Consider the following 25,366-nt stretch of genomic DNA (forward strand, 5'->3'; position numbering starts at 1 on the left):
AATTTGTTTATCCATATATTTTGAAAACACCATCTTGTCACTATCCCTGGTCCGGACACCACATAAAGATATGGGTGGAAAGCTATAATATAGTGTAATGGTGAAGTCCGAGAGAAATGCCTTCAAAATAGATGGTGGAACTTAGTTTCGAAACACTGCTTGCTGTAGCATTCCTATAGCATTGGCTGCTGGAATTTGTGTTTGGGTGTCACTTTAAGTCTTACACCCTTGATTCTTTTATATATTCTGTATTCTGATTTAATTCACCTTAATATCAAAATGAAGTTTTCAAAATATTCATCTGAAATCATCTCTTTCATTGGACTCTAATTAAGCTTTGGCTACAATCTCTGTAAATGATAATCCGGTATTTGTACCACTTTATTACTTGGAAAGACGACGTTGGGCCGTATTGTATACTTGCTTTGTGGCCCAATTTCATTAAGTCTAAATGTGTGAGATATACACGACCATATATACATACATACGCTCATACAAGTGTACGTGTACATAAGATAATAAATTACAAAAATAATGGTCAATACGGCTTTCAAGAACTTTGAGTTTCATTACTCAACTTTTGGAATTACACCATACTTTGTAGTGTGCATTTAGCTACAAATTTCGTACGTAGTCCTAACGATGCTAACTTTCTTTTGTTAGCTGCCATTTTGGTTTTAAGTTATCATGCCTAACCAATGATTGAGATCGGAGTTAGGAAATGTGGTTGCTTCCCCTTCTAATATTTGTAAATTGTAATTAGTAGAGAAATAAATATGTTTAAATATTTTAATAAAAGACTATAAAATTAAATAGTTCTTAGAGTAAAAAAGTTTGTAATAATGCAGTTTGTAGACTTGGTCTCCTCTAATATATTTTATGGCTCTGCCACTACAGCCACTACAATGAAAATTCAATGTATGTTTTTATGTATATATATGTATGTAGGGGATTAATCAAATGGGAACTGATTAGTTTCTGGTAATTGTGAGATCCAATCTCAACCACAAATCAACGGATAAATTAGGAAATTAATAATTATGGTAGTTTGAGTTAAAATTATAATTAGAGGACATTTTAGGTATTTTTAAAAAACTCCTCTCTCCTTTCTTCTCTCTCCTCTCTCATCTATCATTTCTCATCTTTCCAGCCTCCGGTGAACAAAAATCCGGCAGGTACCAAGTAATCACAAAAATACACAATGTGATACCCATTGTGATATACAGTGGTACTCAAATGGTATCACAGTATATCACAATGGGTATCACAATATATCACAATGGGTATCACATTGTGTATCTTTGTGATTACTTGGTACCTGCCAGATTTTTGTTCATCGGAGGCTGGAAATTGGAGGTCAGAGAGATGAGAGATGAGAGAGGAGAGAGGAGTTTTTTAAAAATACCTAAAATGCCCTTTAATTATAATTTTAACTCAAACTATCATAATTATTAATTTTCTAATTTATCCGTTGATTTGTGGTTGAGATTGGATCTCACGGTTAACACAAACTAACCAGTTCTCTCTTGAATGGGCCCCTATGTATGTATATATATATATATATATATATATAGATGTTTATGGGAAAACTCTAAAAAATGAAAAAGATCCTAACTTCCCTTGTATCATTAGGAACGGACCCAAAAAAAAAATTAAATGGTGATACCATTTGTCTATAAGAAACAAATATTGGGATATTTTTCATAACATCATAATTGGTTTGTCGGTTAGTTCATCACTTATCATATGTGAGGTCTTGTGTTCAAGCCTTTTATTGCAATTATTTTTAGAAACATAAAAGTTCTGAAATTAAAACTTAAAACTAAGAAAATGACATTGACAAGATTTGGATTGAGGTCCGGGATGAAAGAAAAACTTTGCAAACCAACTTTACCAAAGAAAACTTGTGTCCTTATTGTAGTTTCAAAATATATATGGTGACACACAATAAATTGATATGACGGAGGAATGAAATGATGACACGTGCCACTATTGCCACAAAGCTAAGTCTGTCCCTGCTCCGATTAAAAAAAACCAAAGATTAAGAATTGGAAGGCAATTTTGGAAGGGAAAAAAAACAACTCAAGCCTCCTACATCTTAGTCAAAATCATATCACATTTGATATCATTGCCTAACAAGTCACCTACATTCAAAGTTAGAGTTCATCTATACTATGGTAGGAAGAGGAAAATGAAGGATTGTTCTTCTTCGATGGGAATTTGCGGTGATGATTCATCTTCATTGGAGAACACCATGTATAGTGGCAGTTTTTGTTTTGTGTATGACTCTATGGCATTCGAGATCTTGAAACTACTGAAACCCCGACCTATATTTCTTGAACTCTTAAGCATAATTCTCCACTTTCTAGGTTTTTTACCCCATGATTACTTCCTTATTCTAATCCTCTGAAATCAATCATTCATCTTTTGAAAATACTTTTTTTGGATTTTATGCACGCGTAAATACCCATAAGGAATTCAAGTGTTCATATTTATCTCTACCTCTCTACTCTGTTTTCTTGTTTTATGCACACATGAACATGGTGTCTCATTCACATGTTTGTGCAAACCAAAAACAGAAAGAAAATGAATATGATATCTCATTCACTTATGCATTCAACCGAGCAAATTAGATGTTGAATATGGTGATCTACATGTGCATGCATCATATGAGTTGAAAAATGATGAACTTGGTGATTCATTCACATGTGCATTCAATCCATAAAATAAAGAATGGTGAATAGGACGACTCATTCACATGTGTATGTAGACAAAAATTGAAAGACAGCCGATACAGGTGATTCATTCGCGTGCATGCAATACATAAACTGAAAGATGATGAATACAAGGATTTCACATGTGAATGCACCACAAAAACTTGAAGGCGGTTAATCAATAGGAAGATTTTATTATAAATCTTTTAGTAGATCTTTTTTTGCAGATCATGAAATATTTTTTGTAGAATTTTTAGATGATAAATGAAATTTCCATAAATTGTGTTAAATTTTCTTTATTTAAAGGATTTAAATAAATGAAAATGATTTCATTGATGAAATATACCATTTTTGCATCTAATAAATTGTTTAAATAGTTATTTTTAATAACCACTGGCTTAGAGTTAATCAAAGTATAGTCTTAGAAAGAAGAGGGAGAGTTAAGGATTTACCCGGTGTGAGATATCACATTGTTCGAGAAACCCTAGATGCTGTCGGAGCAAAGGATTGTCAATAAGGGCGTTTTAGTGCGTGGTAGATTCTTATCCAAGACTTGTATCAATTGGTGATGCCATGTGAATCGCTAGAAGGATATTCTTTGGTTTTTTGTTTTTTTTTTATGGTTTTCCCCTGAACCTGACTAGGAGTGTTCAAAAAGCCGACCAACCCGGCCTAACCCAACGTGTAACCAAATCTGAAGCAACCCGATGTCTAATTAGTTGTAAAACCTTCAAAATGTATGTATTGGGTCGAAATTGGGTTACAATCATTTGAACCCAACCCAACTCAACTCGATGAACCCAATATCTTTTTATTTATTGGATTTAATATAAATGTTAAGTCCCTATTAATATGTATAATAGACAATTACACCATCACGTACCATTTACATATTCATATATTTCAATCTTTTCTCCATCTCTATATAACTCATTCATATGTATGTTCAGTAAATGTGAACACACGCATATGCAAATTGAGAAAAGTAGTTGAATGTGATATACTTAAGATATAAGGAGTATGGATAAGCTATACCAATTGATTAGTGATGGAAAATGAATTATGAGTAGATTCAAGGTTAGGAGAAAATTTTCATTGTACCAAAGTATCAACACAACCAACTCATACGGTTTGGGTTGGGTTGGGTTGAGCTTTTTCATATAAAAAATATTGGATTGAGTTGTTCAAAAGCCTTCAACCGACCAACCCAACCAATGAGCACCCCTAAACCTGACCATATATATAGGGTCAGGTTCAAGAGAGAACTACAAAAAAATGAACCGAGGAATACCCTAGTAAACATTCATCTAGACGGTATGCATATGTGTATACAAGTAATTTGTAAGCAATTTGTCTGATATCTACATGTGCATAACATGCACACGCACATAAAAACCAAAAAAACAACTTCAATTACTTGTATGTATATGTACATACCGTCTAGATGAATGGTTAACATGGTATTCTCAGTTTTTCATTTTTTGAGGGATTTTCTCTTGAACCTCTCTCTCTCTCTCTCTCTCTTTATATATATATATATATATATATATATATACACACACACATATGTATATACTCATATACACACTTACATAAGATAGAATCACAAAAAATGGTCCATGTGATTTTCATCTATTTGGTTTTCCTTATTTAACTTTTGAAATACACCCGACTTTGTAGTTTGCATTTCCTTATGAATTTCGACCCTCGCCTTAATGACCATTTTTTTTCTTTTCATAACTTTACTAGTTACATATGGAAATCATCCTCGTGGTTAACGGTCTAGTTTCATTTTGGTCCCCACAATTCGTTTATTACAAAAATACATTGTCATACGAATTTTTGTTTGGCTTTGGTCCCTCCTACTAATTTTTTGAGTTAAAGTTGTCATTTTAGAAAGAAAAAAAAACCTTTCTTTCCCTTTCTATCCCCTTATTATTTTCCAGTCGTCACTTCATCCCATTCCACCCCCACAAATCATAGTGGTGTTCCGCCCACCTCCTAATTTCCCCCTTCTCCCCCATCTTCTACTATCTCTGTCCATTCGATTGCATATGCTTCAGCTTATCCATCTACTTTGGCTTTTTCATATGCATATGCAAAATACGTAACCAACAAGTTTCTTGTTTAATCTTCTACACCTCGTTCCCATGCCAACCCGTGCCACCAATGTTTGAAACCCACTAAGATGGTTCTTGGATCTTGAAATAATTATAGAGAAAGTTGCAGATATTAATTGCATCAAAAATATTGAGTTCAAGTGAAAAGATGAAGGCCAAAGATCGACTTTCGATGGGGGACCCTATCCCTTCCACTTCTCTCTTTTCTTTTACTTGATCTCCTTATGTTAGAACACAAGTTTAAGTTTTTAGATTTTTAAGCTTTTGATTAGGGTTTGATCCGCAGTTTAAGTTTGCACAAACTTTGTTTTATGCTTCGTATATTCTTGATGTTATTGATATGTATGTGTTCCATATTTGAGATTATATGTATGGGTGATAGTGTGGTAAGAATAATAATCCACATCATTATCATGTCATATTTTCATGTAAAATGGTGATACTGCCTCTCATGTAATAGGACATAACGACTAAAAGTTAACAACTGCCAAAACCAAACTAAAACTCGTATCATAAGGTTTACCTATAATAATCGCAGTGACCAAAACCAAACAAACCCTGGACTATAGGAACAATGTCCATAATTTACTTTATTTTTTATTGTATGGGTGTGTAAAATATTTCAAAAGGAAAAAAAAATCAAAAACCCTATCTACCTCCCTGCATTATCTTTTGGAACCACTTGCAGCTTCGCTTTGCACCACCATTCAAGTTTTCTTGGTGAAACAGATTTCACCCCCATGTTACTTACACAAGCTTTTGTGCCTTCATTTTTTGCTTGTGATTTGGTATAGCGGTTCTCATTGTTTTATGTTTTTGATTGGTGATACCTTAAGTCGGAAAAAAAGACATTGATGCGTTTAAGTGACAAGAGTTGGTAGGAGTAACCATTTACTATTTTGAATCGGTGAATTCACAATCCTTGTTTTAGTGCAAAATATCGAGTAAGATATGACTTGTTCTTGAGATATTGAATTTGGAAGAAGATGATGGTGCAAGGATAATGGAAGAGATATTTGTAGGGAAAGTAGGAAGAGAGGTGGAAAGGACAATAATGGAAGAAGAGAGGGAGGTACAGAAATCAAAGAAACAATGGTAGGTAGGAGCATGAGTTGTTTGAGAGGAAAAAAGGTATTTAGTTACGGAGAAAGGAAATAGAAGAGGGTTGCAGAGTGGTGGACTGTAGAGAAGGATGATAGTTGGTAAATGTAAACAAGGGTTGATATAAGTATCCAACCAGAGGAGGAATGAGAAGTGGTTTAATATTAGTTTTTGTTTTTTGAAATCACAAATGCTTGTAATATTCTATAGGCAAAAGATTGTGTGAGAAGTTATGGTGAGAAGAGATATTAACCCTTGATCACTTTTAATCTCATGCCCACCCATGAACTGTGATTTAGAAGGGAATTAAATTTGGTGTATCTCGGTGCACTTCATTAGTGCTGACATTCAATCATGATTGATCCAGAGGTAGAGATCTCCTTTTACCTTTCTCACAGAAACCCAACCCAAATATATATATATATATATACACACACACACATTTGTAATATATATTTGGGTTGAAAAATGAAAAATGATCAAAATGCCCATGCGACTAGCATGTGAGGGCACTTACTGTAAAAAAAACTTAATAACCATTAGGATTAGGGATGAATTTGTAACAAAAAGAAAACTAAAGAGTACCGAGTGTAATTTCAAAAACCGAGTGAGTAAAACCAAAGTTTCTTTAAACCACAAGAATGATTTTTGTAACTTAGGGCTGTTTGGGGATTGCTGAATGATTTGGTGCAGAATGATTAAATCGTCAGAATGATTAAGAGACTCTCATGATATAGTGCAAAATAAAATATAACTATTTGGTAATTGTTTACAATGAAATTAAGGCGCTGAATGGTTAAGGGAGAGCCATGATATAAAATAATTAAGGGGTTGTTTGTTTACCTCTTAATAGTTCCATTAAGAGGCAACCTCTGAATCGTTAAGAGGTAAATCTTGTTTGGCAAAAAAAAAGTCTGCCTTTTAATTGTTCTAAAACCCGCTGAATGATTTTGTATCATGGATCTCCCTTAACCATTAAGAGCCTTAATTTCATTGTACACAATTACCACACAATTATATTTCATTTTGCACTATATCATGAGAGCTTCTTAATCATTCTGACCACTTAATCATTCTGCACCAAACCATTCAGCAATTGTCAAACAGCCCCTAATAGGGTTTTAGAACAATTAAGAGACAAATTTTTTTGCCAAATAAGATTCACCACTTAACGATTCAGAAGCGGATTTCTAATAAAACTATCAAAAAGTAAACAAACAACTCCTTACTTTACATAAAAAATGTTATTGTAGAAGAAGGACCACTTTGAGAAGGGATTTTTGATAGAAGGGTCGAAAGTGTAATATAAAAAAGGAGAGTGAAAAAAAATGCAAGAAATAAAATACATCAGGGACTTTTTTTGTAATTCACGAAATCGTTTTCTTACTCCGATGCAGAGTCCTCGTCCGAGTGTACTCCTTCAGTCTTCACGCTTTTAAACCCACTCGCCCTTCCAGACCCACTGCTGAGAGAAACCCCCTCTAAAAACCCTAGAAATCGACCCAAGGTGAAGCTCCATTTGAACAATGGTACTGCATTTTGGTTTTTAGCCTTCTAAAAACCCTAGAAATCGACCCAAGGTGAAGCTCCAAGTTCCTTTGTAAGTATCTCTCTGGAAACTTCATGAATAGCTGTTTACTTCATTGAATTTTGTTAGGTTTAGGCGGATCGGGTTGATAAAGTAACTTAATGAAGTTTTGAAATGGCATGAAAAGAAGTTGCTCAAAGTTTACAGGCGACGAGCGGATTTTCGTGCTTGTTTTTGAGATTTTGAATTGAAGCGAATGTGTGCTTGTTTGATCGGAAGGGTTTTTCTGTGTTAGTGATAATTCACTTTCGTATCTTTGACTTTTCCCTTCCTAGGTTTTTGCGCCACACGGCCTAGAACGTACATACGAGCCTAATTATCACCTTACAAAGGGTTTATCATAATCTCAACGGAAATCTCGTTATTTGTTAAAATGTTAGGTCATATCTGTTTTTTGATTTGGGTAAAAACCCGTGGGATTAGTTGAATTGAGCGGCCGGGACACCAGGTCACAAAAAACAATTGCATGATACAATGCAAGTAGGGCACATCAGTCGATATCTGTAGCCACGAAAAGAAGATTTAAAATCCGGGGACTTTGTGGAGTCTGGGATTTGAAAAATCTTCTGATGGCAACAATGGAACTTGAACTCGTGCGCCGGAAGCAAATCCAAACCTAAGATGTTACCAACTGAGCCACCCCTCAGGGTTATCATGTAATTGTTTCGGTGGAGGCTGGGGTTTGATAAACAGGGGATTTTAGCTATTTGCTTATGCATTGACCTATACATATCTATATGTTTATTTATGTAACTGTCATCATGGGTTGTGTTAATATAAAAATGTTCTCTTTTGAGTTCTGATCCTCATGCGCTGGATAAATAAATTACAAGCCCTAGGATTATTAAATATATGGTTATTGGAGTTTGTGAGGCTAAGCAAGTGAGATCGAATTCAAAAGGTGTGGAATACATAAAGATATCATGAAACTTTTGATGCATGTAATTGTACTTCGCTTTTACCTAGACTTTTTTTCTCTTCAGTGTCTTAAAGTGTTAAACGGTATAGACTAAAAGCAAAGGATATCCACTGCTTGCGAGGTTTTTGATACAGATGTTTCTTATGAACTTAGTTGGCAAATTTTCAGAAAGCGAATAACTTTACTTCAAACTGAACAGTACATCAAGAGTTAACAATCAGCGTGTTTTCTTTAGGAATCATTTTACCATTGGTTAGAATAATCTTGCTTTTAACCTGCTTCCGATCTTTTGTCTTGCACCACTGATTTTGAATGTATAGGTTGGATCGACTACATTCAGATAGCATGGAAGAGGCAGGACCGAGCTACAAGGAGAAGCCTTCAAATGGAGCAGTACATGTGGACTTAGACGAGGAATATGATGATGATGATGATATGATGGATGCACCTTCGATTAGGGATTTCGATGAAGTGTTCCTAAAGAACTTCTGTAGAAAGGCATCAACATCCTTTTTCAAACATTATGGTCTTATAAGTCATCAAACTAACTCATATAACGATTTCATCAAAGTAGGAATTCAGAATGTTTTTGACTCCATCGGTGAGATCATTGTTGAACCAGGGTATGATCCTTCAAAGAAGGGTGATAATGAATGGAGATACGCATCAATAAAGTTCGGGAAGGTCACTCTTGAGCGCCCAAGGTTTTGGACAGGAGAGAAATTTTCAACTGATAATGGTAAAGAGTACCTGGAGTTCTTGCCTAGACATGCACGTCTTCAGAATATGACTTATTCATCCAGAATGAGAGTTCAGTTCACAAAACAGGTAATATATCATACAGGTTTACTCTTTTAGCTTTGACTTTTCTTATATTGATATGTCATAATTTTGCTCCTGATAGATATATTTCTTCCTGCGTATGCCTACACTCCAATTGTTTGTATATATTGCACTCTAATGTAGTGTACTGCATATTTTTAATGTTGTTTGTATATATTGCTGCTTTGTGATCACTAAGCTGAAACCTTTGTAAGATGTCTTAAATTGCTAAAAAAAATATTTCTCGTTCTAAATTAGAACATATCATAACTTCATAAGTAGGTGGTTTGTAAAGAAGGGAATTCCTTTGATGTTTCTCTGAGCTGTTATGTCAAAACTTTAGGGTGGTGAGTAAGCACCTGCATATCATGGTTTTATTTGCTGTGTCTGTAGTTTACAGTTTACATGTCAAATGCAACTTTATGACACATCATGGTTTATTCTTTTAACTTTGTTTTCCTGGCCTCCAAGGGATCAGTTGCACATGTCCGCTGGGCCTTTTTCTTCAACAAAGTCCCAATCATTATACAAGTAACCAGTTATCAAGGCTTCTAAGTTAAGTTCAAACATCTGCAAATATGACTTATTTCTTGTTTCTGGTTTAAACTTGTAACCAAAATAAAGAAATTGTACACGTGCTTTATGGTCAAAATGAAATATCCAACATCCTTGTGCTTGCAGGCATAGTTGTCAAAGCGCGCCTGAGATGCGCCTAGGCTCTGAGGCTCATAAGGCTCATAAGGCTCAAGGTCTTGGGCTTTTTTTTTAAAGTTGAGGCTAAGTGTATTCACGAGGCTCACTAAGGCCTGCGCCTTGTGGGCCTAGCCGCGCCTCATAAAGAGTTATTAAATACCAAGTCAAACACCAATATTAAACAAGTTTTCTCATCTTTTTATCTTCTAGACGTCTTAAAAAAAGGGTTATCAAATAGATGACATAAGTAAAACCCTAATATTAAACACCCGGTTCTTATAACTTTAAGCCTCTTTCTCAATAAATACCCGGACCTTAAAACTTCTCCCTCATGGCTCACGCTTTAAACCCTTCTCCATTCTGCCTGTATCGAAGTACTGTTGGTTGCTGCAGTGGAGGTTTGTACTTGCTACATATTTGAGTTGTGTGTAACTGTGTGTGTGTATATATAAAGTATTTTTTTTTATATAAGATGTGCCTCACAGTCCTGAGGCCTGGCCTCACACCTAGGCCCCGGGACCCCTTTGCGCCTAAGTGCGCCTTGAGCCTTTAACAACTTTGCTTGCAGGCACCTTATTATATGTTTTGGCCTTGGGGCAATAGTGATACCGGATCGATTATGCTTGTCCTTGCAAATTTGATGTGTGAATCTGTGTTTGCTATATATGACATTTTAGGTGTATACTCAAGAGCTTGTTAGAAGTGACAAGTTCAAAACTGGAAAGGAGAAGTATCTGGACAAGAAAATCGTAGAGACCGAGGAGCGGGAGGTGTTTATCGGGAGGATTCCTGTGATGGTCAATTCTGACACGTGTTGGATGAGTTTAGCTGAAAAAGATGACTGTGATTATGATCAAGGAGGCTATTTTATAATCAAGGGAGCCGAGAAGGTGACTACAAATACTTTTCTTCTAGCCTTCTGTTTCTAGCTCATTTATATTATGATTCGCTTCATGAACTCAAGTTTCATGCTATAGTTGAATATGTTGTTGCATATTTGCGTTAGCCAAGTTTCATTCTGAGTCCCCACTCTCTCGTAGTAAAAATCCATTTGGCTATTTATATCACAAGCACATTTGATTAATGAGGTGTCATGGTTATCTATTGGTTTGGTTACAAATCCACAAAATCACTGATTTTGTATTAATTGAATTTGCCTTCTTAGAGCTTTATAACTTTTTTTAGTAGACAAAGTGCAGTTTTATCATTTGCAAAGCAATAGAGTTAATCTAAGTACCTGGCTTGAAATTTTGGTCTCTGCTAACCTTTGTACATGTCCAGATTACCAAACAACATACATTTCAGTTGTGATGTATAGTTACACATTCACATTGACACATGTATGCACACATAGTAAACATAGAAAAAAATAGAGGGGGTCGAAGATGATACTAATAGTCCAATACATGAGACACTATTATGTTTTCATGTAAAAGAACAATCATGAGCTAGTTATGTAAAAAGCACTATTATAGGCTTGTAGCAGTAAAATGTCTACTACTAGTTCATGTAGCATTATATGTGATCCATGGATTTGCAATATGGAGTTCATTTTGCTTTCATCATCTAAGCCATCTCATTATGCATGTAAGACATTGGGTGGATATTTTATCGTCATTTTTATTTAGGAACTTAATAATATCTTAAAGGGGGTTTGGTTTGATGGAATGGTTTTTAAAGGATTTTGGATTTTGTGGATTTGGAATTGGAGGGATTTGGATTTCGATGAATTTGGAATCTTTGGTGTGTTTGGTTTGTAAGATTTGGAATGGGACTGAATTTCATTCTTTATAAACAATTTATAAAAACAGATCATAAAAATAATTAAATTACTTTGTTATTAATTGATTATTACAAAATAAGTTTTTTAAACATATTTTAGAACATTATTACATACAAGTCCTACAAGATCCCATGAACTACCAGCCACCCTTGTCGGATTTTAAAATCCTATGTTTGTAGGATTTCAATGAAATCCTGAGAATTCAATTCCAAGAAATCCTTCAAACCAAATATGGGATAGAATGAAATTCAAGTCCAATTCCTTCCATATCCAATCCAATCTCTCAAACCAAACGAGACCTTAGTGTATTATGTAGATTGATTTTGTGGAAAAGCAACCTTTAGTTGGAGTTTGGAGTTTGAGATCATGCCAAACCCAGTGAATCCAGGGCAGAGGTAGGGGTGGGGGTAGGATACACTACTTACGTAGAACTTTCCTCTACCCAAGGGATAGAGAGACTGTTCCAGTGAAGACTCGCTTTGGAAAAAAAGAAACACAAGAGCGTGCACAACCACGATATTGATCACTTCTAACATTCACACTAAATACCCTCGTTATGAGAACACCTGTAGAAGCTAAGCTCCTCCATGTAGCATCCTCATCATCGTTAGACCTGTTGCAGTTGCACCATCTGACCAACATTGCTATTCTTGTTGAAGGCAGCACAACTCATAACCCATCGTGTTCTTTCACTATGCATGCTCTCTAGATTTATCTCGAAGAAATCTTCTAAGGATCTTGGAACAACGCGTGACCAAACCTCAGCAATTACTGGTCTTACACCAGAAATGCTATTGGTTCTTCCTAACATTCACACCAAATATACCAGTTATCCCCTCGTACACTATTACCTTGCTTAGAAAAGCTAAAACTCTTCTGAATGGCACTCATTAAGTCACTATTGAATTTGTTGCACCATAAGACCAAACCAAACCATACGATGCACAAAAAAGCCCAAGCCGGGCCTAGTAAGCCTGAACTCAGTCCCAGGCTTGACCTTAAACCCCGATCAGGCCAACGTTTTTTAAGGTCTGGTTAAAGCGTGCCTGAAAAAGCGATTGGGCCCTCTTTCAACCCCAAAGCTCAGCCTGGCCTGGGTCTGAAAAAGCTTTTTTCCTAACCAAGAACAGGCTTGGATGGCCTGGGCTCAGGTCTGAAAAGGCCCAGGTCTTGTGCATCTCTAAACCTAAACCAAACAAGCCCAATATATCCCACACAGAGTAGGGTTGTCGCACAGTATGACAAACACTGCTAAATTTTGTAGGAGTTGCCGAAGTGGTATGACTTATAGGCCAGTTGGGGTGGTCATGACAATTACAGTAATGTTGATCTTTTTTTTTCCGCATCTGTCGTATTCGGGAGAGCTTGCTCCGTGGCGGAGCGTTTAGCAATGCTAGCAGCCTGGTGAGGACTGGCTATCTGGGGACATTTTAAGGTAACCCTCTTCTTCACTAGGCACACTCTCGTTCATGCCAATCAACACATCTTATGGGATTTGGAAATTGCTATAAGATGGAGAGGGAGAGTTGAGGCATGCCATCCCATCAGCTTAGCATTAAACCTATCAATGAGAGCCTTCCAAGTAGAGCATCTTCTTTGATTTGCACCCATATGGATGTTCGAAGAGTTGAAGGGCAGCACCCTAATCAGCCGGAGGTGCACTATAGGACACTAACATATTTTTTTCCAACTGCGTGGTGTTTTTACTAGCTCCAAATAACTTACTCCTTTGTAAGTTAAGCAAAAAGGTTAGAAGGAAAGTATAGAAAAAGATTTTAGTCAAAACAGGCTTGATACCTGAACAAGCAATGCAGTCTACCATTAACAGCTCTAAACCTCTAAGCGACTAATTAAATGCAGCCATTAATTAACAGTACTTTTCTTGTCTTGGCCATGAAGTTGAACACGTCTTTATAGCAGCCAATCAACTGTTCATTTCTGCTTCCCATTTGTAAAAAATAAGATCTAGAGCTGCATGTTGGTCTCCGAATGCTAAAAATGGATGAGCAAAACCACAAAAAGGGAGGAACTAATTGAATCTAGAATCTGCTTGAGTTATGTGTAATAATTGCAACACCTTAAACCAAACCAAACCAAAACAAGCCCAATATATCCCACCAAAGGTGAGGCGTGGGGATGTAAGATGTTTGCAGACCTGAACTCCTCACTAACTCTATCCTCTACCTCTCTTGACCCCTTCCTCCCGTCTAGGCTAGCTATTAAGGCCCCAACCCTAGTCTTCTACCCTAATTGCAACACCTCAGATTTGTGAAATTCTAGTCTCTCAACCTCCCGGATCTCCAGAATTTTGTTTTCAAGCTTTTATTTTAATTTTGACAATGTTTATGGTTCTTTTCGTTTTCTTGTGGATTTTTGCAGTCATGAATTTATGGAGTTATTTGACCCACAAATGTAAAGGTTTGTTGCATTTTTTCAATTCCATAAATAGTTTGCATGTCTAAGACACCAAATATGATGGATTACACCATAACCTTTGCATAAACGGACTAAACTGGAGAAATTATTCAACAAATGTCTTTTTGTATGATGAGTGCCATTTTGTGAAAGAACAGGAAAAAGAATAAAAGTTCGGTTCTGCCTTTGTTCATCTGGATTGGTTTTGGGCCATAGCAGACTTAACTGGAAACCTTTTTTCTCAAATTATAGGACCAAGGACAAACACATTCGATTTGTTCCAGTTCACTTCACCTCGTCCAGATTGACTTGGGAGCGCCCAATAAAGTAATTAGTTGATGAATTTAAAGAATCTATCCTGCTTTCTTCGTCATAGTAATAATATACGTTTGGCTCTCCATCCAATCTATGTTGATATTTGAGGAGTATAGCCTTGTTTTTTTTAATCCGAAGTACATCACTTGTAAGAATATGCAAGTTCTAACAATTCATTTCCTTAGGTTTAGACTGATGGTTGGTAATCCTTATTGCAGACCTTCATTGCACAAGAGCAGCTTGGATTGAATAGAGTTTGGGTGGCGGGTTCTCCAAATTGGCGTGTGCAGTACCGTTCGGTTCACAAGAGGAAAAGGGTTTATGTGAAACTGGTAGACACTCCTAAAGTTGACGATATTGGAGGAGGAGCACAAGTGATAACGGTGTATATCTTGAGTTTGATGGATATACCAATATGGATACTCTTTTTTGCCCTTGGGGTAGCTTCAGATAAAGAAGTGGTTGACCTGATTGATGCCGACATTAAGGATGGAAATATTGTCAATATTTTAATTGCATCCATTCATGATGCTGATCAGACATGTGATGAATTTCGTAAAGGATGGAATTCACTAAATTTTGTTGACCAACTTCTCAAAAAAAGCAAATTTCCACCGAAAGAGTCTGTTAAAGAGTGCATTGAGAACTACTTATTTCCAAATATCATTGGCTTTGGTAGAAAAGCTCGGTACCTTGGGTATATGGTCAAGTGTCTTCTGGAAGGTTATACTGGTCGAAGGAAAGTTGATAACAAAGATGATTTTAGGAACAAGAGGTTGGAATTGGCTGGTGAGCTACTTGAGAGAGAGCTAAAAGTTCATCTTCGACATGCTGAGATGCGAATGGTGAAGTCCATGCAAAGGGATCTCTATCCGGATCGCAATTTGCAAGCAATGGAGCATTATTTGGATGCAGCAATTATTACAAATGGTCTTTCTCGGGCATTTTCGACGGGTTCCTGGTCACATTCATACAAAAACATGGAGAAGACCTCTGGTGTTGTGGCTATGCTTAGGAGGGCAAATCCTTTGCAGATGATTGCCGATATGAGGAGAACACGTCAGCAGGTACTATATGCTGGGAAGGCTGGAGATGCAAGATACCCGTAAGTGATTGAAGTTTGATAAATTGACCTTCTATTTAGCTTTTGTAGCCATTTTTTGATTGTATGGTTGGTAAAGTAGTCCTTCCATTATCCCGGCTAAAACCATCAAAGTTTTTTCATAGCAAGAGAGTGGATTTACCAATTTACAGAATATTTAAGTAGATTAACCACAAGGGTGGTGCCTGATTGGTTTGAGCTTGGCTCCAAAGGTCAAAAGTACCAGGAGGTCCCAGGTTCAAATCCAAGAAGGAATAAAAATCCCCTTGTGGCCACGGAGGTTCAAATGCGGTGACTCCGGGCTATCTGCAAAGCAGGTGGTCGCCCTGGGATTAGTCGGCTCGCATAGCGGGTTGGATATCCAGGTTAATAAAAAAAAGTAGATAGTTTATAACGTCATTTCTTGTCTTTTCGTCAATTGAATATTGTCATCTTTTTAATTTGTTATCTTTTTTGCCACATTACTTGTTTCCAAGCCTTACTTTGTGCTTCAATAGCAAACCAACTTGCTTTTGCCAATATACAACATATCATGTTATCTGTATAGTCTACCATTTTAAATCCACATCACTTCAAATTTTCTTCTAAAGGAAGTTTTTAAATATTTTAATGGATTTGGTCCATCCATTTGATAGATTGTATAAGGTACAAAATGCATATACACAGATTTGTGCATGTGTGTACCGAGGTAGCTATCAATTTCCACAAACAAGGAATTATTTTGAGGGAAAGATCGAATATCCATATCTTGTCGTATCATCATAGCAATTTTTTAACAGTTTTGCTTATTTCTTTTATGAATATGCAAATATGTCCATGATAAAGAAGGTATACACAATGAAGGCTTTCCTACTCTCTGATCTCCTTAATCATGAGCGGTGGAGTTTTTTTGAACAATTCATTTAATAATTGAAGGAGTGAGATGCTGATGTCTTTTCTGTAGTTCAACTTGTCTTTGTTTACACACTATCAGAAGTATGAGAGAAAACAAGAGTTCTTAATTTGTTAATTAACTATTACACATATCTCCTATTTATGAGTAAACTAACATCCAGCTAACAAATTATAAGCAGGACTGAAGAGAACAGTCCTAACTAACTGTACAGCTCTTACTTTGGGATAAGATCAACAACTTCAGACTTATGTTTAAGCAAATAAGTCGAAGTATAGCTGTAATCTTCAACAATAGTAGCTAAGTAACGATATCATCAGGTACCTTGTAAGGACCCCAAATGTTACAATGCATCAATTGAAATGATTCAGTACTCATATTATTTCAAGAGGCAAATGACAATTACCTTTGATTTGCTAAAGGACATATAGGACATGTGGCATTGTGGATTTTAGACTAGCATGAAGATCTTTGCATGTAACAGATAGTAAAATTTAGGTGCTAAACTTCTAATAGTTTAGGTTTTTTTTAAATAAGAAAAGAGATAAGTTTGACCTCAAAAGCCGTATTGTACCTTTTTTGTTTTTTAGACTTATTGAGTAGACTTCATATACATCTTGACTAAATACTAATAACCTTTTGCTTGATGGATGCAGACACCCTTCTCATTGGGGAAAGATTTGTTTTCTTTCTACCCCTGATGGGGAGAATTGTGGGTTGATAAAAAATTTGGCTGGCACTGCTCTTGTGTCAACAACTGTTCGGGAACGACTTTCTGACATACTGCTAAGCTGCGGAATGGAAAAATTGGTAGATGATACCTCCACTTTGCTCTCTGGACTGGATAAAGTTTTTGTCGATGGCGATTGGGTTGGAATTTGCAAAAATTCTGCTTCATTTGTGGCTGAGTTTAGGCGCCGGCGTCGTAGAAAGGAAGTACCTCATCAGGTCAGTTTCTCACTCTCTCCCCTTTCTTTTTTGTGGCTTTTAGGTTGCATATAATTTACCCAGCTCCAAAACAAGTCCCAGACATTCTGTTTTCTTAGATGTACCATATTAGTTGCAACTATTGATGTAGGTAAGCTTTTTACAACTTCTAGAAACAGTGTCATTAGCTTGTGACATGCAATATCATGCTTGTTTTTATCCGTCTCAGGTTGAAATAAAAAGAGATACCAAACATAAGGAAGTGCGCATATTTTGTGATGCTGGAAGGGTTATGCGTCCGCTTTTGGTTGTTCAGAATTTCCACAAAATTAAAACTCTAAAAGGGGGAGGATGCTCATTTCAAGATCTTTTAGACAATGGAGTTGTTGAACTGATTGGACCTGAAGAGGAAGAAGATTGCGTCACAGCATGGGACATCAAATATCTTTTTCTGGAAAATGATGGACATGACCCTTCAAAGTACACACATTGTGAACTAGATATGTCGTTCATGTTGGGTTTAAGCTGTGGCATTATCCCGTTTGCTAACCACGATCATGCCAAAAGGGTCCTCTTTCAGTCACAAAAGCACAGTCAGCAAGCAGTCGGGTACTCTTGCACAAACCCGGATATAAGACTCGACACTCTCTCTCATCAGTTGTTCTACCCACAGAGGCCACTTTTCAAGACCGTGCTTTCTGACTGTCTTGAAAAACCTGGTCAGCCTTTTGGTCAAAGTGTAAAGGGCACGATTCCTAGACCTGAGTTCTTCAACGGACAGTGTGCTATTGTAGCTGTCAATGTTCATCTTGGTTACAACCAAGAAGATTCATTGGTAATGAACAGTGCTTCCCTAGACCGTGGGATGTTTCGGTCGGAACACATTCGAAGTTACAAGGCTGAAGTTGATAACAAAGAAGCTTCGGGGAAGAAGAACTCTGACGATGCTGTGAACTTTGGGAAGATACAGAGCAAGATTGGACGGGTTGACAGTCTTGATGATGACGGGTTTCCCTTTATTGGTGCCAACTTGCAGAGTGGTGACATAGTGATCGGGAAACATACAGAATCGGGGTCCGATCATAGTATAAAACTGAAGCACACTGAAAGAGGCATGGTTCAAAAGGTTGTCTTATCAGCAAATGATGAAGGAAAGAACTTTGCTGTGGTATCTCTGAGACAGGTACTTTGCTTAATTCAGTACACTTAAACCTTTTAAATTTGTGTTATAATGAGGCAATGAACACAAAGATACGGATGCAAAAGATTATGCCCCATACTAGTTCTCACCATGCAATATCTATTTGTAAGGAACCAGTTAGCCTGAGCAATATGCAGTGGAAACTATTTGGGATTGGTTTGTTGTTTCATAGCTATATTGCCAATGGTAGTAAAATGGCATTATTTAGTTTTGATTTCTGTGGTTATATCTCTTTTCTTTTGTTCTTGCTAAAGCTGTGTTCTGATGCTTTTAGGTCCGGTCACCATGTCTTGGTGATAAATTTTCGAGCATGCATGGGCAAAAGGGTGTTTTGGGTTATTTAGAATCTCAAGAAAACTTCCCTTTCACTCTACAAGGGATAGTTCCGGATATTGTCATAAACCCACATGCCTTCCCCTCAAGACAAACTCCTGGGCAGATGCTAGAATCTGCGTTGGGCAAGGGAATTGCCTTAGGAGGTTCACAAAGATATGCGACTCCTTTTTCTTCTCTCTCTATTGATGCCATAACGGACCAGCTTCACAGGTAAACTACGCCCTTTCTTCCATGGGTGCCGAGATCTCAACTTATAGGTTCCAAGTTTTTCACTCTTTGAACTTATAAATAGATATGGGTTTTGCTGCAAATTTAAGCATAATGTTTGTCATTTCCAGTATTTCTTATACAAAGTGCAACGTAGCTATCAATCTGTTGTAAAAATGTAGAACATTTATTGAATTTGACACTGAAAATGACCTCATTTGAGTTTTGACTTCTAACTTCTAAAACCAAACCAAACAAGCCCAGTATATCCCATTCGGAGGTGGGGTCGGGAAAGCATCCTCTATACTAAAGAGTAGAGCGGTTGTTTTCATGAAGACGGGGCTTGTGAAAAATGTGCGAAAGAGAGATAAGTTTTGAAAACTAGTTATGAGTAAGCAATAAGATACAAATAGGAGCCAGGTAAATTTTGAGGAGTCAAAATTAGTGCTCTGGAGTGCCATTTCCTCTAATATTCTTGACTTTCTAAATTTCAGGGCTGGATTTTCGAGGTGGGGAAATGAGAGGTTATATGATGGCCGGACTGGTGAAATCGTCAAATCCCTTGTTTTCATGGGCCCCACCTTTTACCAGAGGCTGGTCCACATGTCTGAGGACAAAGTCAAGTTCCGAAACACAGGTCCTGTACACCCTCTCACCAGACAACCAGTGGCAGACCGGAAGCGATTTGGTGGGATCAAGTTCGGGGAGATGGAACGAGACTGCCTCATAGCCCATGGAGCCTCGGCTAATCTGCACGAACGTCTTTTCACTCTCAGTGACTGCTCCGAGATGCATGTCTGCCAAAAGTGCAAAAGAATGGCGAGCGTGATCCAGCGGTCGGTCCCCGGAGGCCAAAAGATCCGTGGACCCTATTGCCGGATCTGTGACTCGATGGAAGATGTGATAAAGGTAAATGTGCCTTATGGAGCCAAGTTACTGACTCAAGAGCTCTTCAGTATGGGGATTTCTCTCAAGTTTGATACTGAATTATGTTAAATCTGGTGGGGGGGAGGGTATGCAAACTCTGTTAAGCTTTTGGTAGATTTTTATTCTTGAAGTAGGAAGGAATGACTAATGATTTTGTTGAATGTAATGGTTGTACTGTATGCAGTGGGTAGTTGTACATTGCTCTGGATGCTGAACATGGTTAGTGTCTTTCTTCTGTAATCCTATCCAACGTCTTTTAGCTTTTGGATGGAAATGGGTTGGATCTGACCCCATCCATTTATGTGATCTGATACTCGATCCGATTGATCGACCAATTTAGGTGGATCAACAATGATTCGTGTACATTTTTATTTAATGATTATTTGTAATTATTTTTTGCTTTTAAACGACCTAATAAAAAAAATGGATAAATGGAATTATATATAATATTGCTTATTTGAAACAGCTTATGTTTTTTTTATTTACAAAAGTTCTTATTAACTTATTCTAAGTTTTAATGATTTAACTTCTTCAAAAACTTCTTATTATCGGTTTGGTATCGACATAAGTTGTTTATCCATACACTCAAAAGTGCTTATTACCGGTGTTACACCGGAATAGGTTAATAAGTTGTTTTTATAAGCAATTCCAAACACCCCCTTAATTAATAATACCTGAAACATCGGTTTACCAAAACCGATTGCTTTTCAATTTGACAGATTAGCAACAACGAGTTATCCTTATTATTATTAGTTGGGTAAACAATTACTATTTGTAAACATCGGTTTTTCAAGATTGATTGTCTGTTTCAGGTACATTTATAATTTATTTAAAGTCATGACGTTTAGAATACAGCCCACTATTTTAAAAGGTACACTTTATTATGCTAAATGTACAAGGTTTTATAGCAGCACAAACTCCCGACCCAACTCCTACCATCTTCCATGGTTAAATTAAACCATTTTAATTTATAAATTACACTTTATACCCTTATACTTAGTTATTTGATTTAAATTATATCCCTTGTTTTTTCATTTTTTATTTTACACCCTTAGCATATTAACAATTTAACATAGAAAATTGTGCATGAAATTAAACGCATTAAAATAATATGTTTCTTTGTTTACAAATTATACCATCAGAACCGTGTTGTCAATGCCTTTAAAATGAGCCAAATACTAATTTTTATTTATTTAATCACATTAATAAATATTATGAATACATAAGAATTAATTTGTTTTATATTTCTTACGTTTTCATTTTTCATTTTACACTTTTATCATATTTAAAATACATAATTATATAACTAAAATATATTAAAAAAGTGTTTTTTTTTGTTACAAATCTATCATATTTATCTATACTATATTATAAAACATGTTAAACGGTTATTGTTGAATTTTTAAAAGGTACATCCCTCTTTGCTTTAGGTACAAGTTTTTGAAGCTGCACAACCTCTTAAGATCAAATCATTTTTAAATTACATTTTATACTCTTATAATCCTTTGCCTCTTCGTTTTTTTGTTTTAGAGCATGATCATATTAACATAAATAATTTTATATTAACTAAAACACATTAAAAATAAGTTTTTTCGTTTACAAATTATACCGTTATAGTCATCTCGTCAATACCTTTAAAATAAGCCCAATATTAAATATTTTTGGACTTAATCATATATCAAATAACATAAATCATAGTTAATTATTTTTAAAACTTACATTTTATTCTTTATTTAATTTGTTTTATATCCTCTTAGAATTTTCATTTTACCCTTTACAATCTATACTATGATTCCATCTTCCCACTCCGCTTAAATCTCTCCTCAACGGGCCAACGCTCGCTCATTCTTCATCGAGTCTTTCCATGTTTTAAAAAGAGATAATTATGGAAGTTATTTTTTATTTTGTGATAACCGGGTTATTTGGTTATAAAGATCGGAGTGGTTTTTGAATAATGTTGGTAAATTGAGGGATTTACGTCGGTTATGTGCTAAGATTTTTTTTAAAACTTCACCGTTTCTTTCTTTAATTAATTATTTTAATGAGATAATTTCATTTATCTTACTGGGATGATGTTTGTTTAAAAAGGAAAAGTTGTTAAGACTTTTCTGTGTTATGTGATCTTTGAAACCGAGAAAAGAAAACCCGAAAGAGGAAGAAAAGAAGAACGTTGATTCCGTGAATTCTTAACTGGATTAGTTGCTATCCATCTCCATCGCTTCATATCTTTGTGATTAAAGTGAGTTTAATTTTACAAAATTTTCTTATTTGGAAACTGGATGTAAAACCGTATGGTTCTTTGTGAATTGTTATTATAAAACTGTTTTTGATGTCATAATTGTGAGACTTTGATATGTTTATATCATGTGTTGGAATAAGAGTGACATATCAAGGAGAGATGTATTTTGGTTATAAGGGTGACATATCAAGGAGAAATGTATTTTGGTTTTAAGGGTGACATATCAAGGAGTGGTGTATACTAGGATAAGGGTGGAAAAATCATGAGTTATAAAATCTGGGTTTTGATCAAACATTCATTGTTATTGCATTCTTATGATACGATGACTTTGAGTTGTTGCATCCGTGTGATGCGATGACTTAAAGTAATCGCATCCTATTGATGCGATAAAAAGTGGTTATCGTACCTATACGATGCGAGGAGTGAGTTTATTGCATTCTTGTGATGCGACAAGATTGACTTATCGCACCTGTGTGATGCAACAAGTTGGATTTATCGCACCAGTGTGATGCGATGAGTTGAGGTTCTCGCACCAGTGAGTTGTGAGGAGATGAGTTTGTCTCACCCATGTGATACGAGAAAATTATGTAATCATCTATATAATGCGACAAGTTTACTTAGAATGTGTTTATCGAGTTATTTGGATATTTGGATGCAATAAATGGGGTTTGTTATATCAAAATGATGCATGTTTGTTATTATTACAAATATGATTTCATAAATGCGATTTGGTGATTATTCACCCTGTAATAACATCAAATAAAATTCTTACTAGACCTCAAGGTCTAACCCTTATTTTGTGTTTAAAAAATGTGCATTACAGGTCGGGCACAACAAGAAGACAAGGGGAATGGAAAATTGTGAAGTGATAATATTATGTTTTCATGGGATATTGGACTAGCATAATTTTCTTTTGTAGCTGAATTTTTTGTACTTATTCAACTGTTGTATAGAAATTTTGTGGAAAAATTTGATAGCTACTTTGTATGGTAGCTTTTTTAGTTAGTGGGACCAAATTTTGTAAATTATATTTCATGATATATGGAAATATATGTATTTATGCAAATGTAATCTTACAATAATTAATTATTTTATTAATTGATTTTCTTTTTGATTTGGTTGTAATGTTATTTCAAAGATCATACATTCATAAACGAAACAGTCCCATGTTCATAAACAAACTACTCCTCACATGTTTATAAGTGAATCGCTTCTTCGTTCATAATTGAACCACTCCTATGTTTATAACTAAACAAAGCTAGTTTCAAATCAAACTAAATTTAACCATTTCATATCTAGTTTGGTTCCTCCTCAATTTGATACTGTTGTTGTCGGGTTGTACTGGTTTTTGCCTACTCCTAATGTCATAATACTAATTTCCCCGTAAAGACATTTGTTATAGACGTCGAGTGCAGGTGGCAATTAATTCAAATTCATAATTTTACTCATAAATGTAATGCTATAATCACTTTATGTTATATGCAATAAAAAGTTACATATTTATCTGCATTAAAATTTTTATCAGATTAAGTTGGTGTCACACTAGATCAAAGATCTAACGGCATCTACCCTTCTATTTTATGGTTGGTGTAGTTGGATTTATTGCATTCATCATTCATGTGTTCCATTTTTCGGGAAATGACCCAAGGTGCGGTCGTGATCGTTAGAGCTGGTAACACGTAAAAGTAAATCGTTATATTTATCCACTTTTCCGTTACCCGTTTATCAGCAGATTGGCTCATAACATAATAATGTAAATAAATATTTTAATAATTAAAACATTACTACAATTCCCTTAATTATCAATTTCACAACTGTATCACGGCGGCCGTTTCAAGGGTCTCCGCCGCCGATGGCTCTGGATTTCAGCCAATCAACGACATCGCCAAACACAACCTCCACGTCAGCATCGGGTTCTCCAACCAGTTGATGCCACATGCCAGGGTAGATCTTCATCGTCTTATCCTTACTGGCGGCGCGTCGGTAAAGGTCCTCTGCACAAGACGGGTCACAAACAACGTCATCGCCGCCGTGAACTATCAGAAATGGGATCTCCACCTCCGCGAACTTGCTCTGCATCTCCCTGCAAATCCGTAGGAGTTCTTGTGCCGTGGAGGCGCGTGGCCTCGCCACCGATCTTCTTGGACTAGCCATCGCTAATTTCCGTTTCCATTCCACCTTGAAGGATACATCTGGAATCGAGCCACGAGTGGGAACCACGCGCCACGTTGGTATCAACGCCGCGGCGACAGATAGGAAGTGCTCCAACGGCCATGGCGGTTTGTACTTGTCACTGATTCCACACATAGCACCGTTAAGGACGACACCGTCGTAGGGTTTGCCGGCTCCGTTGCGACGGAGAGTGATGAGGAGAGCGATGGCGCCACCGAGGGATTCCGAGTAGAGGAAGGAAGGAAGCGACGGCGCGTGCTTCTCACGGAAGGAATTGAAGAACGAGATGCAGTCGTCAACGACTGGATTAATATCAGGGATATGAAGTGGGAGACCTTCGGAGAAGCCGTGACCCTGGTGGTCGATCGCACAGACGGCGAAGCCGGCCTTAGCGAGGTGAACGGAGGTTAGTTGGACGAACCAGCTGGACTCGCCGGTATAACCGTGGACGACGCAGATGATGCCGATGATTTTGGTGGGCGGGAGTGGTGTCCATGACTGAGTGAAGAGTTTGAGTCCCCGTGGATTCGTAATGTGGTCGTGGGAGTGAGTGACGGCGTGGTGGGCGTAGAACTGTTCCGGCGTGAGTATACCAAAAGGGCTGGTCTCATTTGCTTCTGTAATGGGGTGCACCATTTTGGGTCGGTGGCGGTGGTTGATGACGACGGGCGGAGTGGTTGATTTATAGAAGTTTGGTAGGAGGGAGGCGAGTAAAGCGTTGTGGGTCACATTAAATGTTGGATGGTTACAAACTTACAATACAATTATGATGATTATATATTATTAGGTATGAGGTTGAATAAATTTATATTTGAAAGTTATTTAAAATATAAATTTATTCGGGTTCTAGAGAAGGATGCATTTTTGGTACATTGAAAGTTTTATTACACAAC

General features: G+C 36.6%; 2 protein-coding genes across 6 annotated transcripts; one reads left to right on the top strand and one right to left on the bottom strand.

Moving 5' to 3' along the window:
• Positions 1-7,402: 7,402 nt before the first annotated feature.
• LOC112509423 (DNA-directed RNA polymerase D subunit 2b-like) lies at positions 7,403-20,324 on the top strand. 5 transcript variants are annotated; one of them, XM_025114375.1, is made up of 9 exons: positions 7,403-7,535; positions 8,763-8,968; positions 9,065-9,270; positions 10,635-10,847; positions 14,689-15,575; positions 17,121-17,412; positions 17,621-18,574; positions 18,867-19,138; positions 19,630-20,324. In XM_025114375.1, the coding sequence occupies exons 2-9, from the start codon at positions 8,788-8,790 to the stop codon at positions 20,129-20,131; spliced, it is 3,507 nt and encodes a 1,168-aa protein (XP_024970143.1). In that variant the 5' UTR covers positions 7,403-7,535; positions 8,763-8,787; the 3' UTR covers positions 20,132-20,324. The 5 variants fall into 5 exon arrangements, with proteins under 5 accessions (XP_024970143.1, XP_024970141.1, XP_024970142.1 ...); XM_025114373.1 differs by having other exon boundaries at positions 8,763-9,270; XM_025114374.1 differs by having other exon boundaries at positions 7,403-7,515; positions 8,763-9,270.
• A 3,664-nt stretch (positions 20,325-23,988) lies between these two features.
• Positions 23,989-25,215, bottom strand: LOC112510165 (caffeoylshikimate esterase-like). Its single transcript, XM_025115484.1, has one exon. It carries the CDS (start codon positions 25,107-25,109, stop codon positions 24,135-24,137), a length of 975 nt encoding a protein of 324 aa, XP_024971252.1. The 5' UTR covers positions 25,110-25,215; the 3' UTR covers positions 23,989-24,134.
• Positions 25,216-25,366: the final 151 nt, after the last annotated feature.

The sequence above is a fragment of the Cynara cardunculus genome, assembly GCF_001531365.2.
Source record: "Cynara cardunculus var. scolymus isolate 2C chromosome LG 3, CcrdV1, whole genome shotgun sequence".
NCBI classification, from domain to species: domain Eukaryota; kingdom Viridiplantae; phylum Streptophyta; class Magnoliopsida; order Asterales; family Asteraceae; genus Cynara; species Cynara cardunculus.

What these genes read in the sequence shown, in the direction of transcription:
- LOC112509423 (XM_025114373.1), top strand. Translation starts at nt 8,788, where the DNA reads ATGGAAGAGGCAGGACCGAGCTACAAGGAGAAGCCTTCAAATGGAGCA. An exon ending in GCTGGAGATGCAAGATACCC is followed by an intron (nt 15,576 to 17,120) that starts GTAAGTGATTGA and finishes TGATGGATGCAG; the next exon opens with ACACCCTTCTCATTGGGGAA. An exon ending in GAAAGGAAGTACCTCATCAG is followed by an intron (nt 17,413 to 17,620) that starts GTCAGTTTCTCA and finishes TATCCGTCTCAG; the next exon opens with GTTGAAATAAAAAGAGATAC.
- LOC112510165 (XM_025115484.1), bottom strand. Translation starts at nt 25,109, where the DNA reads ATGGTGCACCCCATTACAGAAGCAAATGAGACCAGCCCTTTTGGTATA.